General features: G+C 43.4%; 1 protein-coding gene across 3 annotated transcripts in view; it reads left to right on the top strand.

The window, feature by feature from the left end:
• The window catches only part of LOC136104552 (broad substrate specificity ATP-binding cassette transporter ABCG2-like), a 22,021-nt gene extending 7,839 nt beyond the window's left edge, over nt 1-14,182 (top strand). For all 3 annotated transcript variants that reach the window (XM_065843614.2, XM_065843615.2, XM_065843613.2), the window contains exons 5-16: nt 2,286-2,438; nt 3,194-3,351; nt 4,534-4,685; nt 5,773-5,889; nt 6,768-7,033; nt 7,586-7,668; nt 8,032-8,121; nt 9,435-9,559; nt 9,923-10,077; nt 11,472-11,561; nt 12,788-12,900; nt 13,761-14,182. In XM_065843614.2, coding sequence (XP_065699686.1) covers nt 2,286-2,438; nt 3,194-3,351; nt 4,534-4,685; nt 5,773-5,889; nt 6,768-7,033; nt 7,586-7,668; nt 8,032-8,121; nt 9,435-9,559; nt 9,923-10,077; nt 11,472-11,561; nt 12,788-12,900; nt 13,761-13,908 — 1,650 coding nt within the window. In that variant the 3' untranslated portion in view covers nt 13,909-14,182. The remainder of the gene's footprint in view (nt 1-2,285; nt 2,439-3,193; nt 3,352-4,533; nt 4,686-5,772; nt 5,890-6,767; nt 7,034-7,585; nt 7,669-8,031; nt 8,122-9,434; nt 9,560-9,922; nt 10,078-11,471; nt 11,562-12,787; nt 12,901-13,760) is intronic.

Below are 14,182 nucleotides of genomic sequence, written 5' to 3'. Positions count from 1 at the left end.
TTTGGTGGAGGCCTGTGAGCCCTTGGGAGAGAAGGCCACATAAGATGAGCACAGCATGAGCTACTAGGTAATTTTCAATTATCCCTACAGAGTCTAATGTGATAACTCAGATGTTACAGTATTTAGTATTTTTCTGGGATATGGAAGACAAAAGGATGTAACTGTTACTTCAAGTCAAGCACGGTGGTGTCTGTCTTCCCAAAGCCACATGGATACCCAAACCACTGGGCTACTCTGGCTTGTTCTTTGGGCTCCATTGTGAAGTACCAGCAAGGGTTTAAAAAAAAAATAAAAAGGTGAGGAAAAAAACTCACAACACCCAAAATCTCTTGTAAAACTCAGAAGCAATTCTGGCTAGCGAAAGTACCTTTAAGCTATCAGACAATAATTCTAGGAAATAAATAGATCCCTGCTGTTCTTCCTCTGATTCTGGCGGGCTGGGATAGAGCTTCATTCCACAGGAAAAGCCAGCTGAATCTGCGGAAGTGGGTGGAGGCCTGAACCAAGAATAGACCCTAAAAGTCCTAAGGAGCTGAGGAGAAGGGGATTCTTGGCAGCCATATGATCAGCCACATCTGGAAACCATCCAGGCTTCTGACTGCAGGCAGATGTGAAAAAGGCAGCGTTTCTGAAAGCTGCCAGCTGGGGGCTTCTGAGAGGATGCATGTTACAAGACTGATGCTGAGTCTTGATCCTGCAGACCAAAGATCCCCAAATCCTGGGGATTTAATGAATGACCAGGAAGTTTCTTGCAAGTGGTCCCAGTTTGAGACTGGGACCTCAAATATCCAAAGCAACCAAACTTAGCCTTAAAATGACAGGCAACAGGCAACTAGGTGGGACATTAAACGGTCTCTCTTGCCTCCCACCCCTGTGCAGTACTCCCTAGATCAATAAAGATGGCCTAAAGACTACAAACAACACTTAAGGCCTAAATACATACATACTTATAGGGTCAGTTTTATGCAGATGAACATCTAGACATGCTAAGTCATGTTATCCCTATAAAACTGCTGGTGGTCTCTCCACTCATGCCATGCAGGCGAGGGTGTCATGCCACAGTTTGTTTGACATTAAGGTAGCTTAAATTCAGTTTATTTTCTAATGTGGTGACCCAACAGTTGTATTGATGGATTTGAGGATGGGGAATGGGAGGCTAGGGTGAGAGACTGAGGGTGTGTGAGGAGGAGAGTGATGGTAGGAAATTCCCAAACCAGCTGTGGCGGCAAAGCCAGTTTGTCATAACACTACACCCTGAGTAATCTGTCATATACTTCCAGGACAGCAACATATTCAGTCTTCCTCTGTTAACTCCAGTGCCAAACGTGGTTGACTGGCCCATCCTTTGTGCTGCTGCTGAACTACACCTGATGCGGAAGGAGTCCCAAAGCCGGCAAGAATCTGCTGCCCTGCAGTTTAGGGGATGTGCCTTCCAAAATGGCACTAGATGTGCAAGGTGCCTGATTAACAGGCATGTTTCCCATCAGCTGCCCAGTGTTGCAGTCCTTCTCTTGTCATATGGTAGGATGCAGAATTGGCTCAAATATCGAAGCAGGGGTGATGGAGAGGCATGGAGCTGTGGATGGACTTGATATCAACTCTGGCTCATGATCAGTGTAGGCTGCCCAGATGTTCATCAGCTGGATAGATTTGATTCTTACCCAAAATGCACATGAATGTTGAAGCTTTTCTAAATGGCTAGCCCTTACAATAAGGCCTTGTGCCCAAGAGTTATAGATAGTTGAGACATTGAAAAAATCAGGAGCAATACTCTTGTTTCTCTGAAGAGCAAGGAGATGTTGTCAGCTGAACTCAGCAGGTGCTCTGGACCACAGTAAGTTATGGCTTCTAATTGGGATCAGAGCTGACTTGGGTGACTCTCCGAGTGTCTCTGCCTTGAACACTGATCACTATTAATGTACATTGGCTTCAGCTGGACTGGCAGAAGTTTAACTCTACAAAACCAGCTACCTGTTCTGCCTCCGTTTAGCTGGCAAGGAAAATGCACCTGCAGTACAAAATGGTGCTGTCTGCACTTGAACTCCTGAGCTGAGGTGGTGCTTGGTGTAAGCTGGGAGCCTGCAGAGCTGCATTCTCCTCTCGACTGCTACTGAGTGACCTAAACTTTCATGTCATGTAGGTTTTGGAGCAGGGGTTGTCCCTCAGTCCAGTTTCCACTGTGGTCCACAAACAGCTTGTCCAGCAACTGTCACTACAGGGACTCTGGTGCACAGTCAGGTAGCTGAGAAGCAGACTTTCCAGCTCTCCATTTGTACTGCTTTCAGGATGATGTTGTCATGGGCACAATGACGGTGAGGGAGAACCTGCACTTCTCTGCTGCCCTGCGACTCCCCAGCTCCATCAGTGCTAAAGAGAAGGAAGAGCGAGTCACTCAGATAATCAACGAGCTGGGATTAAGCAAAGTGGCTGATGCTAAGGTGAGCAGTGAAAATACCTTTCTCAGAAATCATTTTGCCTCTGGAAACTGAACTACTTGATGCTGGGCAGTGTGGTGTATGTATTGCAGCTATACTAAGCTAAGCAGGAACCTGACTAAACCATACTGCAAATAAATCAGTCTCGAGCGCAGGAGGTATCTTGGAAAGAGGCATGTATTTTTGCTACTAAAAGGGGAAGATTTTGGACAATGTCCAGTATGTTGTATAAGTTCAGAGGTGAAAAAGTCACCTAGTCATTGTGCCTTGGAAAGCTGCTCAGTCACTTCCTGGCTTTGTGGGACAAGACAGGGAAATAGTTTTTACAGCGCTGAAAGCTGTGACAGATGGAAAGCTGGGCCGTGATGGAGGAGTTCTGTGCAGAGCTTGTTCCTCCCAGCAGCATGTTTACTTTTAGATTACTTATCCCACTTTTACTTGAGCAGCAGGCAAGCTACCAACAAAAGGCAACCCTGAACACCAATGCCACCTCTGACTGCTGTGGCCTCATTCTGGCTATTCCTTGTCAGTGTCATCCTTGTTCCCTGAAGTCATAAGGCACCTGGTACCTCTGAAAATCAGGCTCTGCTTATGGCTACACAGTCCCTCACACTGAGTCAGACCCACCATCTGCTGCTGGCCCTAGAGTTCACTAATGGGACTCTGAAAATCAAAAGGGCTGCTGAAAAGATCTACTGAACTCCAGAGCATGCACTGACTAGGTCTTACTGCAAATACCTGTTTTCTCCTGCTTGTAGGTAGGAACCGAATTAATCCGGGGAGTATCTGGAGGGGAACGGAAGAGAACCAACATTGGGATGGAACTCATCACAGAGCCACCAGTCCTGTTTCTGGATGAGCCAACAACTGGCCTTGATGCCAGCACAGCCAATGCAGTTCTTGTCCTTTTGAAGAAGTAAGTCTCTTCAGAGCTCTGCTGCAATTTTGTTGTCAGCTCATTAGTAACAAAAATGAATGCTGTTATGACTGAGTAGCTACAGTGCTCTTTTTTTTTTTCTTAAAAAAAAAAAAAAAAAGCTAAACAAATAGACTCAGAAGTGGTGGTAAATTATTTATTTGGGTCTTGTCCAAAGCCTGTTGAAGTTGATGGGAATCTTTCCACAGCAAGCATTGGATTTGAGCCCAAAAGGCAGATGTAGTTTGGACAGCTTCCCTTTGCCACAGAAAGGGGTGGACTGAGAGGTCAGGGCTTGTAATCATAATTTCTCAGCCTTCCAGCTGAGTCTATTACAAAATCTCTTCCTCCATTTTGCCAACAGCCTTGAAGTTAGGTCAGACTTATGTCCGTCTTCATTGCAAGGTTGACTAGATAACCTTTGAAGGTCCTTTCTGACCCAAACTATTCTATGGTTCTATGATTCACCTGCAGAATTACCCTCAGTGTTTACCTTTGTCTACTATGTTTTGGAGATGAACTGTCTTCTGGTACAAAGAGGACCAAACAAGGCTTATTTAATGAGAACAACTTCTTAACATTCTTGCTGGGTTTCTAGCATGTTGCCTGGTTTTGCTTAGGGGGATATTTCGTCTGCTGTTTATGGATAGAGGTCTTTGATCGGCAAGGATACTTGTTGGGCATCAGTGCTAAATCACTTGAAAGAGCACCTGACAAACCTGAAGGAAACCTAGTTTTGACTTTTCTAGAGAGTAAATGTTCAGCAGAAGAGCTAAGAGAAATCTCAGCTGGCCAGACTTCCACAGCCTGCCATGTAAAGCCTGGTACTGCCAATTGAGTGCAGTAGGACCGTTACAGTTAGTCAAGTTGAAGCCAGGTATAGGAAACATGTAAGGAGGGTTTATACACAGCTGTGGCCTCAACCTTTGCTAGCTACAGACAACATCATACTTTGGCTACCCAGACTGCAATGACAGTCTCTTGTAATGATGGGTTCTGTCTTGAAGGTCTTGCAGGCAGCATCTGACACAGTGAGAAGGCGAACTGCAGCTTTTCTGCATCGACATCCTGAGAAGTTGACAAGTATTTGTCTTGAACTTGGATAACCCTTGTTTGGGTTAACATGACCTTTCTGAAATGCAAACTGTAGTGTATTTGAGAGATGTTTTGTTTCTATTTCAGGCTTTCAAGAAGAGGGCGAACCATCATATTTTCCATCCATCAGCCGCGCTATTCCATATTCAAGCTGTTTGACAGTCTGACATTACTAGCTTTGGGAAAGGTGCTGTACCATGGTCCTGCAAAGCAGGCCCTGGAGTACTTTAGTTCTGTTGGTAAGTCTTCTGTGGCAAGAGCAAAGGCAACTGGATAATGAGTTCAATCTGTGGGTAGATTCTTATCCTAACACTGGATAACAGTCCTGTGCTGTTTTATCACTAGGATACTAGAGGTCATAGACATCAGTATGAATGGTGTCATGTTAGAACAGGAAAAAAAAAATTATAACCACCAATTTTTCAGGCAACACAGAGCATGTCTCCTACCTTTGTTTTGCCTTGCATCAGGTCAGAACCCCAGAATTGTTTGGACATTTACAAGCACAACAGACAACATGCTATTTGTAATTCTGCCAGGCCTAGGTGACAGACCCAGTGGGTTTTGAACCACAGCCTGCAGTGTGGCAACAATCTGAAGGGACTGAACCAAGAGTTGGCTCTGGTGTGAATGCTGGTGGGCACCTGAGAGAACAAAATCATGGTGTGTCTTAAGATGTGTTAGTTATTGCACAGTTGGGTGGCTGTCCCCTCTCCAAATAAGCAGGATGAGGATTTCTGACTTTAATGGACAGAGAAAGTGGAGTGAATTTCCAATCTAGTCTAGATGCAACCATGGATGCATTGGATTGTAAGCTTTCCCTGGCTTTAAGGGAGATGCTTTAACCAATCTTGCTACTTCTACTCCCCCTCTTAGAATTACACCTCACTTCCTTTCTTACATGAATGCTATAGATTAAGCATCCCTGCTTTCTTTTCTCTCTCTTTTCTCTCTCTCTTTTCTCTCTCTCTTTTCTCTCTCTCTTTTCTCTCTCTCTTTTCTCTCTCTCTTTTCTCTCTCTCTTTTCTCTCTTTTCTCTCCTCTCCTTATCTGATAGCTAGAACCATATTATAAGAAGCCACTCTTGGACAGCCCTTCCTGTGCCTTGTGACCAAAGAAACACAAGCAAGAGTTGAGCTTCTAGAGCAAGCATCTGAGGCTGCAGAGCAGACATCCAGCAACCTCTACTGAGGAACTGTGTGTCTTTCAGAGTGGGATGAACAGCATTGTGGAAAAGTGATACAGTATTAGACCTGACCTTCCAAGCTGTGTTCTGTGCAATACAATACAAACATGTTGCTGATTTTTTTTATTTTTTTTTTTAAGGATATGAATGTGAACCCTTCAACAATCCAGCTGACTTCTTCCTTGATATCATAAATGGTGACTCAACTGCTGTGGCAGCAAGCAAGGAGGATCACAGACCTGTGGAAATAGGAAAAGGTGAATTGTGAAGGAGAAATTCTGTAGAAGGGAAGTTGAATGTGGTGATGGCAAGCTTCTGTTCTCAGGGTTTCCTCCAGTCTAAGGGCACTTAATTATAATTTTATTTTTTTCTACTAATAGATATACTTTGCTTTGGGCTTCTTTAAAGAGCTTGGAAAACTTTTAAAAGGGTTTTTTTTTTTCTCTTCCTTCAGTAATACAGGAGAGCAATGGTAGATATCAGTAATTTACAAAACCTGTGTGGAAAAGACTGAAAAACTAGAATTGCTTAGTCTCAAGATACAAGTGACAGAAGACAGAAATTTTCAGTCACATAAGAGACTACTGCAGAGAAGACAGGGTAGGTAGGCTAAGGAGTAATGGATTTACAGGGCAATCAGAAAGACTGGAACTAGATTAGAGAACAAACTAACAATGTAGTGAGTGAATTTTTGGGAAATATTTGTCTGGGGATGCTGCAGCATCTGAAGGATTATAAGAGAACAGTTTTCTTAGTGATGTCTTTTGGAGATGGGGAAATAGATCAGAGGAAACAGTGATTACGCAAAAATTCAGTGAAACAAAGGTTTTCTGGTGCCTCATTCTAGTAATATGGCCATTTTTGTGCCACAAAGAACAGACAAATTAGCCAGGGTCAACTGAAACTGTAGGGAAACCCTCTTACTCAAGCTAGCCTCTTAAGCTCAGAACTAAGCCTAGGTATTCCTGTTTGGGTGGTTTTTTTTGTTTGTTTGGTTTTTTTCCCCCTTTTTTTTTTTTTGTTATGTTTTGTTTTGTTTTGAATTCAGCCTCCAAAGTGGCTGAGCATGTTGATGAGCCATGTGAAGGTGGGATTGATGGGAAATCACAAGCCATATCTTGTCTTTCTCACTCAGAGGTGAGCAGTGAAAATGGAGTGGCAGAAGATAATGTGGACAGCAGTGTGGTAGATATGCTGCACCAGAAATATCTCAACTCCAGCCTGTACCAGAGCACAAAGGAAGCACTTGGGAAAGTGGAGCTTGGATGGGGAAGCAAGCAGAGAGTATCCAAGAAGGGGCATGAGATTACCTATGCAAATGGATTCCTCACTCAGCTGTACTGGGTGTCCAAGCGTTCCCTGAAAAACCTCATCAGGAACCCACAGGCCTCCATTGCACAAGTAGGTAACAACTGCTAAAAGTCTCGGGCTCTTTCTGCTCTCAGTCCCAAAATCTGTGGTTTGTAGCAGAGACTTTTGTTTTCGAAGGTGGCTAGGGAAGCAGGAAAGTCCTGTGCCATTGCTAATTAATTGGAATGAGATGCCCAGCTACTTTTGTTGTCTTTGAAAAAAACCTCTGTTTTAGCTTTGCACAAAAACTACTTCATGGAAGACTGGGGAGCAGGGGGAAATGCTCCATTCTCTGGCTCACATGGGGAGCTTCTAGGGTGATGTTAATTTTGTGCCTCACTTGAAATTTTAAGCTGGGTTATTCCCTGAGTATGCTTCTACCAATCGATCTCAGCTGAAGAAGATCAAAGGAAAGAGAAGAGTGAAGAGGACAAACTTGGAAAATTTGCCACAAGACTTTTAATTGTATGTGTCATAGGTATATGCCTCACAACAGCAAAGTTTTAGGCGAGTGTGAATCTTAAACCCTGCATATGCCTTAATAATAAGTTTCTCCATATCTGCTTCCTAAAGGACTCCCTTTCCTCTTCTTTCCACTTCTAGATTGCAGTAACCATAATTCTAGCCTTGGTTGTGGGTGCTATCTTTTTTGGTGTAAAATTGGATCGAAGTGGCATTCAGAATCGGTAAGTTGGAAAGCCACAGCTTTGCTCATATTTCTATCTGTAGGAGACAGGTGTGAGCCACCGGGAAGGCCTTGGGACCACAACAGAGGGTTGGGTTCACAAGCCTCAAGCATGGTGTTGCTGGAGGTACTAAACGGGCTGCTTCTCTGTCAGGCTCACCCATATGTAAAAAAGGGATGTGAAAGGGAAGATATAGGAATAAACCTGGTTTTACAGCTTATATCTACAGTAGCACAATTAAATAGCTCAGTTCTGTGGACAGAGACAGAAAAGCACTGACTTGATGGTATGATGATGTCTGAGTCTGCCAGTGTTGATCTAGGCCCTTTCCTCACTTTTTGACTGTTCCGTTTTGCCTTCTAGAGTTGGATCCTTGTTTTTTGTCACGACAAACCAGTGTTTTTCCAGTGTCTCTGCAATTGAGCTGTTCATCAGAGACAAGAAACTATTTGTGTAAGTAGTGAGGCACTTAGACTGTCTCATACCCTGGAGTGAGGCAGGGGTAGTATCTTACAGGCTAAACAAAATTATTTCTACCAAAGACTTGATTGCTCCCTTGCAACATCAGATTGTAATAGTAATGCTAAATTGGTTGGTAGAGCAGGGAGCTGAAATGCTAAGAGGGAGGAGGGGAGAAAGAAAATGCTTTCATTTGCCTGCTGTGTCACAGTTTATTGAGAAGTGCTTTTCTTATCCACTTTTGGTAACAGCTGTTTTTGAAGTCTGCATGTGAATTCTGCAGACTCTGAACCCTGCATGGACTCTTGCTGACAGAGTTGAAACGCTGTCTTGCAATGGTCTCAGAGTGGTAAGACTGTGCAATAATGATGGGAGAGTTCTTGGAAAAGCTTCATAAGGGATGCTCAGATGAAGAGGGCTGCTGGCTGGCTTACAAGATCTCCCTAATAATCAAGAATATGTCCCTGTCTATATATATGTATATGTATTTGTATGTGTGTATATATATGTAAATGCATGTATATATTGTATACACACATATATATATAAACATACATGTTGAAAATGTAGTTTGGAATAGCCTCCAGCTCATGGGATGAAAGGGCAAGAGACAGATCCTATGCAGTTAATGAAGAAACTGGAGATCTGTGCCTGGAATGTACATGTCCATTCACAAGCTGCTCAGAAAAGCTTAATATTGCCCCTAACAGCTGCTCAGTAATGAATCTCCCCAACACTGACGCTTCTTGCCAGTCTGCCCTGCTTACCAGCTTAGCTTACCAGCTGTGTCATGGGGATTTTGGCACCTCACCAATTAAAGCATCTTTTCATGAGCTCCATTAAGCAGCAAAACAATCATAATGACATTTAATTGCCATGTGAACTGGAGGTGAGTTAATGTCATAAAGGTGTTTCCTCATTGTTGGATATCATTCCTTCTCCTCTGAAAGCAGCTGTATGACTTAGCTGTGGATGAAGTGTTCCTCCAGTTAACAGCAGTCTAATACTTTCCCATGCTCTTGTGTTAAGGATCATTCTCTTTGAAAAGAGATTTAGGAGCTTTATTCCAATATGTTAATTAGCAGTCACATAGCCTTTCAATCACTTTCCTCGGAGGGCTCTCAATATGCCTGCAGGGCCTGTGAGATAGATCACTCCTTACTTTACAGAGTGGGAAGTGGTAGCACAGAGAAAATGAGCAACTTGAGAAGGAGTAACCAAACCAGGGTAAACCAGACACGCATGCTGAGACTGTTTCCTAGACAACATCTAAACATGTACAACTCCCCTCCTTCCTGTCCTCACAGCCATCAGTACACCAGTGGATATTACCGTGTGTCTGCCTACTTCCTGGCCTTGATGATAGGAGATCTGCTGCCCATGAGAACTGCTCCAGCCATCATATTCTCATGCATCAGTTACTGGATGATTGGTAAAGAATTGATGCTTTCATTGAACCTGTCATCTTCCAACACATCTGATTTCTGACTTAGAGTTTCATTCTTATATCTGTAATGTGAAACGAGTTGAACCTTCAACTGATTTAAGTGTCTGGCATCATAACTTCAGAAGCCTCTGGGGCAGAGGCAGAGACACCAGAAGTCTAAGACAGGGGCCTGCTTGACCACATCTTTCAGTAATGCTCTTTGGGCCTTTGGAGCATGCACAGTTCCTGCCAACTCCAAACTTGATCTTTCTTCCTGCTCTCCCTGTCTTGTATAGGAGTCCAAGGGTACCTCACTGGGATTCATAAGGTGGTGGTTTACTGGACTCTTTCCTTTTTGTTTTATGACAGGATACCAAGCTGTTGCAGGCCGATTCTTCTTCTTCATGCTGACCCTGGTACTGGTGTCCTACACTGCCACAGCCATGTCTCTGGCTATCAGTGCTGGGATGGATGTGGTGGCTGTGGCCAATCTGCTCATCACTATTTGTTTTGTCCTGATGCTTGTAAGTATATAAAGGTGTGTGTGTGCTCTTTTGGTGTAGGTGAGGAAGCAGCTGAGACAGACTGAGAGGTCTGGGTTGAACCAATGCTACACAGGCTGAGAATCCACAGTTCAGTAGCATGTCAGCCCCATGCCCGTGATTTTCTTGTCACTATAGACAAAGATGTACTTCTGCCAACTTGTAATCTAAGGGTCAAGTAATTGCTCAGGTGCAATTCAATATGTGTGATGTCACCAGTGCTTTGCAACCAGTGTTCCCCAGAAAAGGTATGTGTTTGTTTTAAATTGCCCTTACAAAAAATTACTAAAAAAAAAAAAAAAAAATCTTGCATTTCCAGTATTAGAAATTTAGGTGATCATTTAAAAGGAAAAAAGATCTTAAAATAAACTTTAGATTAGAGGGAGCATACCCCTCTCTTTATTTTAATGCAGTAATGCCCTTGGATTCCAGAAATTACTTCAGTGCTCATCTTCAAGGACTTCTAAGGAAGAAAGCAAGTGAGAAAGGAATTTTGACTACTCATAGATGAGGGATGTGGATTCTTTTTTGAAGAGATAATGTTAGTGGCCAACTTCTTGACTGTGAGGCCTATCAAATTACATTAGAGTAAAAAGTACCTTCTGTCAGGTGATTCCTGGTAGCTGTCTGCGTATATATTCTGAGCCCACAGTGCCTCCCTTATTCTTTGATTTGTAGCTTAACCTGCTTTTGCAATAAGCTAAGTGATAGTGTCACTTCAAATGCTTGCTGCGGGTGAGAAGTGTGCATGCATAGCAAAGGGTAGCTGATGTACATTGCCTTAAGTCACAATATATAAGGAATGGCACATGCACATCCTGAAAGACAGTAGGGTAAGCGCAAAAGCACTTGGAGGGACCACAGCCTGAAGCGTCATGTTTAGCTATGAAGTCCAATCGTGCTATGAAGTAAAAGAGCAAACCTCATTACAGGCAGGAGAGAGCGTAGATAAAAGATGTAGGTCAGGGGAGAAAGCTGAAATAGTAACAGCCCTTATGGCTCCCCATGGTTTCCTTCTTGTTTCTCTACTTCCTCCTCCCCCAGTCATCCTTCTTTGCCCTCTGGCTAGCTCTACCATAGGACACAGCCCTCCAGAGTAAGAAGTTGTTAACATGCATGCTGCTTAGCTTACATGTGGATGCAAAAAACCTTTCCGACCTCTCTGCAAGCAGTTCAGCTGCAGTATTTTGGGAGTGCTGTTGGGCCAGCTGGCCAGGACTGCTGCAAGGACTGAACCTCACATCTGTAGGCACAGACATAACAGCAGTAGGTGTTGGATCTGTCCCAGCACACCTCTGCTAAGCAACTGCAGTATCTGCACAGGAATGGCATGGTTTGCAGTAAACAGAGTTTGAATCTCCTCTGTTCTATTTCAGATCTTTTCAGGCCTCTTGGTAAACCTTCCTACGATAATGGACTGGCTGAACTGGCTCAAGTACTTCAGCATCCCCCGATATGGCCTCACTGTGAGTAGAAAGTAGCATCGGTCTCCTGTGAGTAATGTAGCCACACTGCTGCTTCCTGAAGAGGTTTTGAGTATAAATGAAGTCAGATTTGGTTTATTTCCTTGCATGAACGTGATAAAAGAACAAGCCAGCCAACCCCGAAAAGGAAGCAAAAGTTAATCTCTGTGTGAGAGGTGGAAGTCTCAGAAACTGAATGAATGCTTTGTGACACAAAATTAGTGCTGCTGGGACAGCAGCAGAGTGAGATGTTCAGTGAGGCACTAATTCTTAGCCTGAGTAGTTGATCCATATGGCTTAGTATAAAGTCAAATATTGTATGGCCTCTCCAGAGACTACTGTTTGGCTGGCCAGCTTGAGGTTAATGACTGTACAACTGCTTTAAGGATTTATAATAATACCTGAATGTCTTAGTCTTCAGTGTGGCTTCTTCTTTCTGGCTGAAATACAACTTGCTGCCATTTCTGAATAATAAGGAGCTGGGGTAGCAGAAAGAGAAGGGTGGAGCTGCTTGAAACACAGTAACTAGCCATAGCAGTCACCCACTGGTCACAGGTGGGAGTTGCTCTTCCATCTCCTGTCTTCATCCTGGCTGAGCCTATTTGGGAGGAATAGTTTCCTACCTTTGAGTAAAATGAGTGAAATGAATGCCAGAGATATTGCAAGGTGGTACAGGCATGACCCTGTTGACCGACAGTGGAAAAGAAAGGTAGCATCAGGGAGGGCCTGAGATGTGTGAGACCTCACATGTTTGGGTATCACTGACAGATTTTATCAGTGTTGCTGGGCGTGGAAGAGGTTGCAGTTAGCCCAGGATTCCAGCGCAAGGGAACCCTTCCCCTCTTGCCTTGGCTGACTGTGCCATCTGCTTCAGTGTGCCAGTGATGGGCTGTCTGCATGCAGCCATGTGGTCTTCTGGGTCAGTAGACTGACCCAGATGAAAGTGGATCAACAGGAACTTGTAGCCGGCAAAACAGAAACCCGTGGCTAAATCGCTGAAATGTAACTTTGAAGTCAAAGACAGACACTAAACCATCCTGCATGTAGAAAATGGAACAGTTAATCAGAAAGGCAGTAATTAAGAGCTTCAAAATAAAAAGAAACAGAAACATATGGTTCCAAGAATGGTGGTATGTGTCTTCTTATAATCAAATTCCTTTGAGATGTTTCAGTTTTAGCACCCCAAATCACTAAGTCTGTAAAAATCTGATGTCTGCCTCTCTCCCTAGGCTCTTCAAGTGAATGAGTTCAGAGATCTCTACTTCTGTGGTGAGAAGAATCCAAATGTTACAGTGTCTGTGGGAGATGCAGGCAGTTGTCCACCCAATATTTCAGAAGAAATGTAAGCCTCTAACTCCTGGTGGTTCTTGGGCCTGAATAGTGATGGCTGGCTTAAAGAGGAATATGACAGTCTGGATAATATATCCCAAAATAAAGTATGTCAGGATTATATAGTAAAACTTCACAGTTACCCAAGAGAAAGTAGGGATGAAACTTTGCTCCTAAAAATAGGCAGATAAGCTAAATTACATTTTGCTTTTGATAATCTAGCCCTGGCTTATCAGTTTTCTTAAACAAACCCAGGGACATTTAGCAATGGAAATGCAATGTGTGGACAGCCACAAAGTTGTTGGGAAGCAGTAGAGCTGTGATGAGAAACTTGCCTGCTCTTCAGAGCTTGTTTGTAAATATTAACCTCCCTGCAGATACAGGAGAGAGTCAGAGTATCTATCTCCCAGTGCTGCTGCCCCATTTGAAATACTTTTGACACCTAAAATTGTAGCAATGTAAGTATTTCATGTCACATGCTAGAGGCCTGGCAAACTGAGGTTATTGCAGAGAACAGTGCTAGAGCAGTTTCTGCAGTTTTTGGACCCCAAGCCCCTGCTATGGACCTCCAACGATTGCTGTGTGACACTAATGCTTTTGTACTTATCACAGTTCAATGTGGGTCTGAGGTTTACTCAAGTTGCCAGCATCTATAAACAACATTAGGATACGACTGAAAAATTATGACAACCAGAGATCTAGGTTGGTTCCTTAAGCTTTTGTTTTAGTGATAGGTTATGAAGCTGCTCTATTTCTGTTACCTGTTTTGCAGAGCTGAGGGCAGAAGAATCTTTGTGAAACAGGAATAAAAGTAACTACCTGAAGACTTGTGCCACGTAGTAATACCAACTTCTGCTCCATGCTTTTCTGCAGGTGTTCTGGTGAAGCATACCTGTGCAGCCAAGGAATAGAACCCACCAACTGGGCAATGTGGGAAAACATAGTGGCCCTCTTCTGCATGACTGTTATCTTCCTTACCATTGCCTATGCAAAACTCCGGTTTATGAGAAAATTCACATAGACTCCTGCACTGCTTTGCTCTGCAGCTTCTCTGGTCTTAAAACTGCAGATCTTGTTGGGGTCTACTGGAGACTGCCAAAAGGTTTCAACTGACTTCACTGGACTTTGGATGGGAACCCTGCCCCCTTGTTTCTGGAGCATGATCTCTATGTGATTGTATGATTTTAATTTTTAAGAAGAAATGCATTAGTGTACATTCCATAAGGGTTTTTTTGGTAAGATAATATAATTCTTACAATTCCTTAGCCACATATCAAAGCACATATTGTAAAGTA

This window comes from Patagioenas fasciata, chromosome 8 (genome assembly GCF_037038585.1).
Source record: "Patagioenas fasciata isolate bPatFas1 chromosome 8, bPatFas1.hap1, whole genome shotgun sequence".
Lineage (NCBI taxonomy): Eukaryota > Metazoa > Chordata > Aves > Columbiformes > Columbidae > Patagioenas > Patagioenas fasciata.
This window is presented reverse-complemented; position numbering and strand designations above follow the sequence as displayed.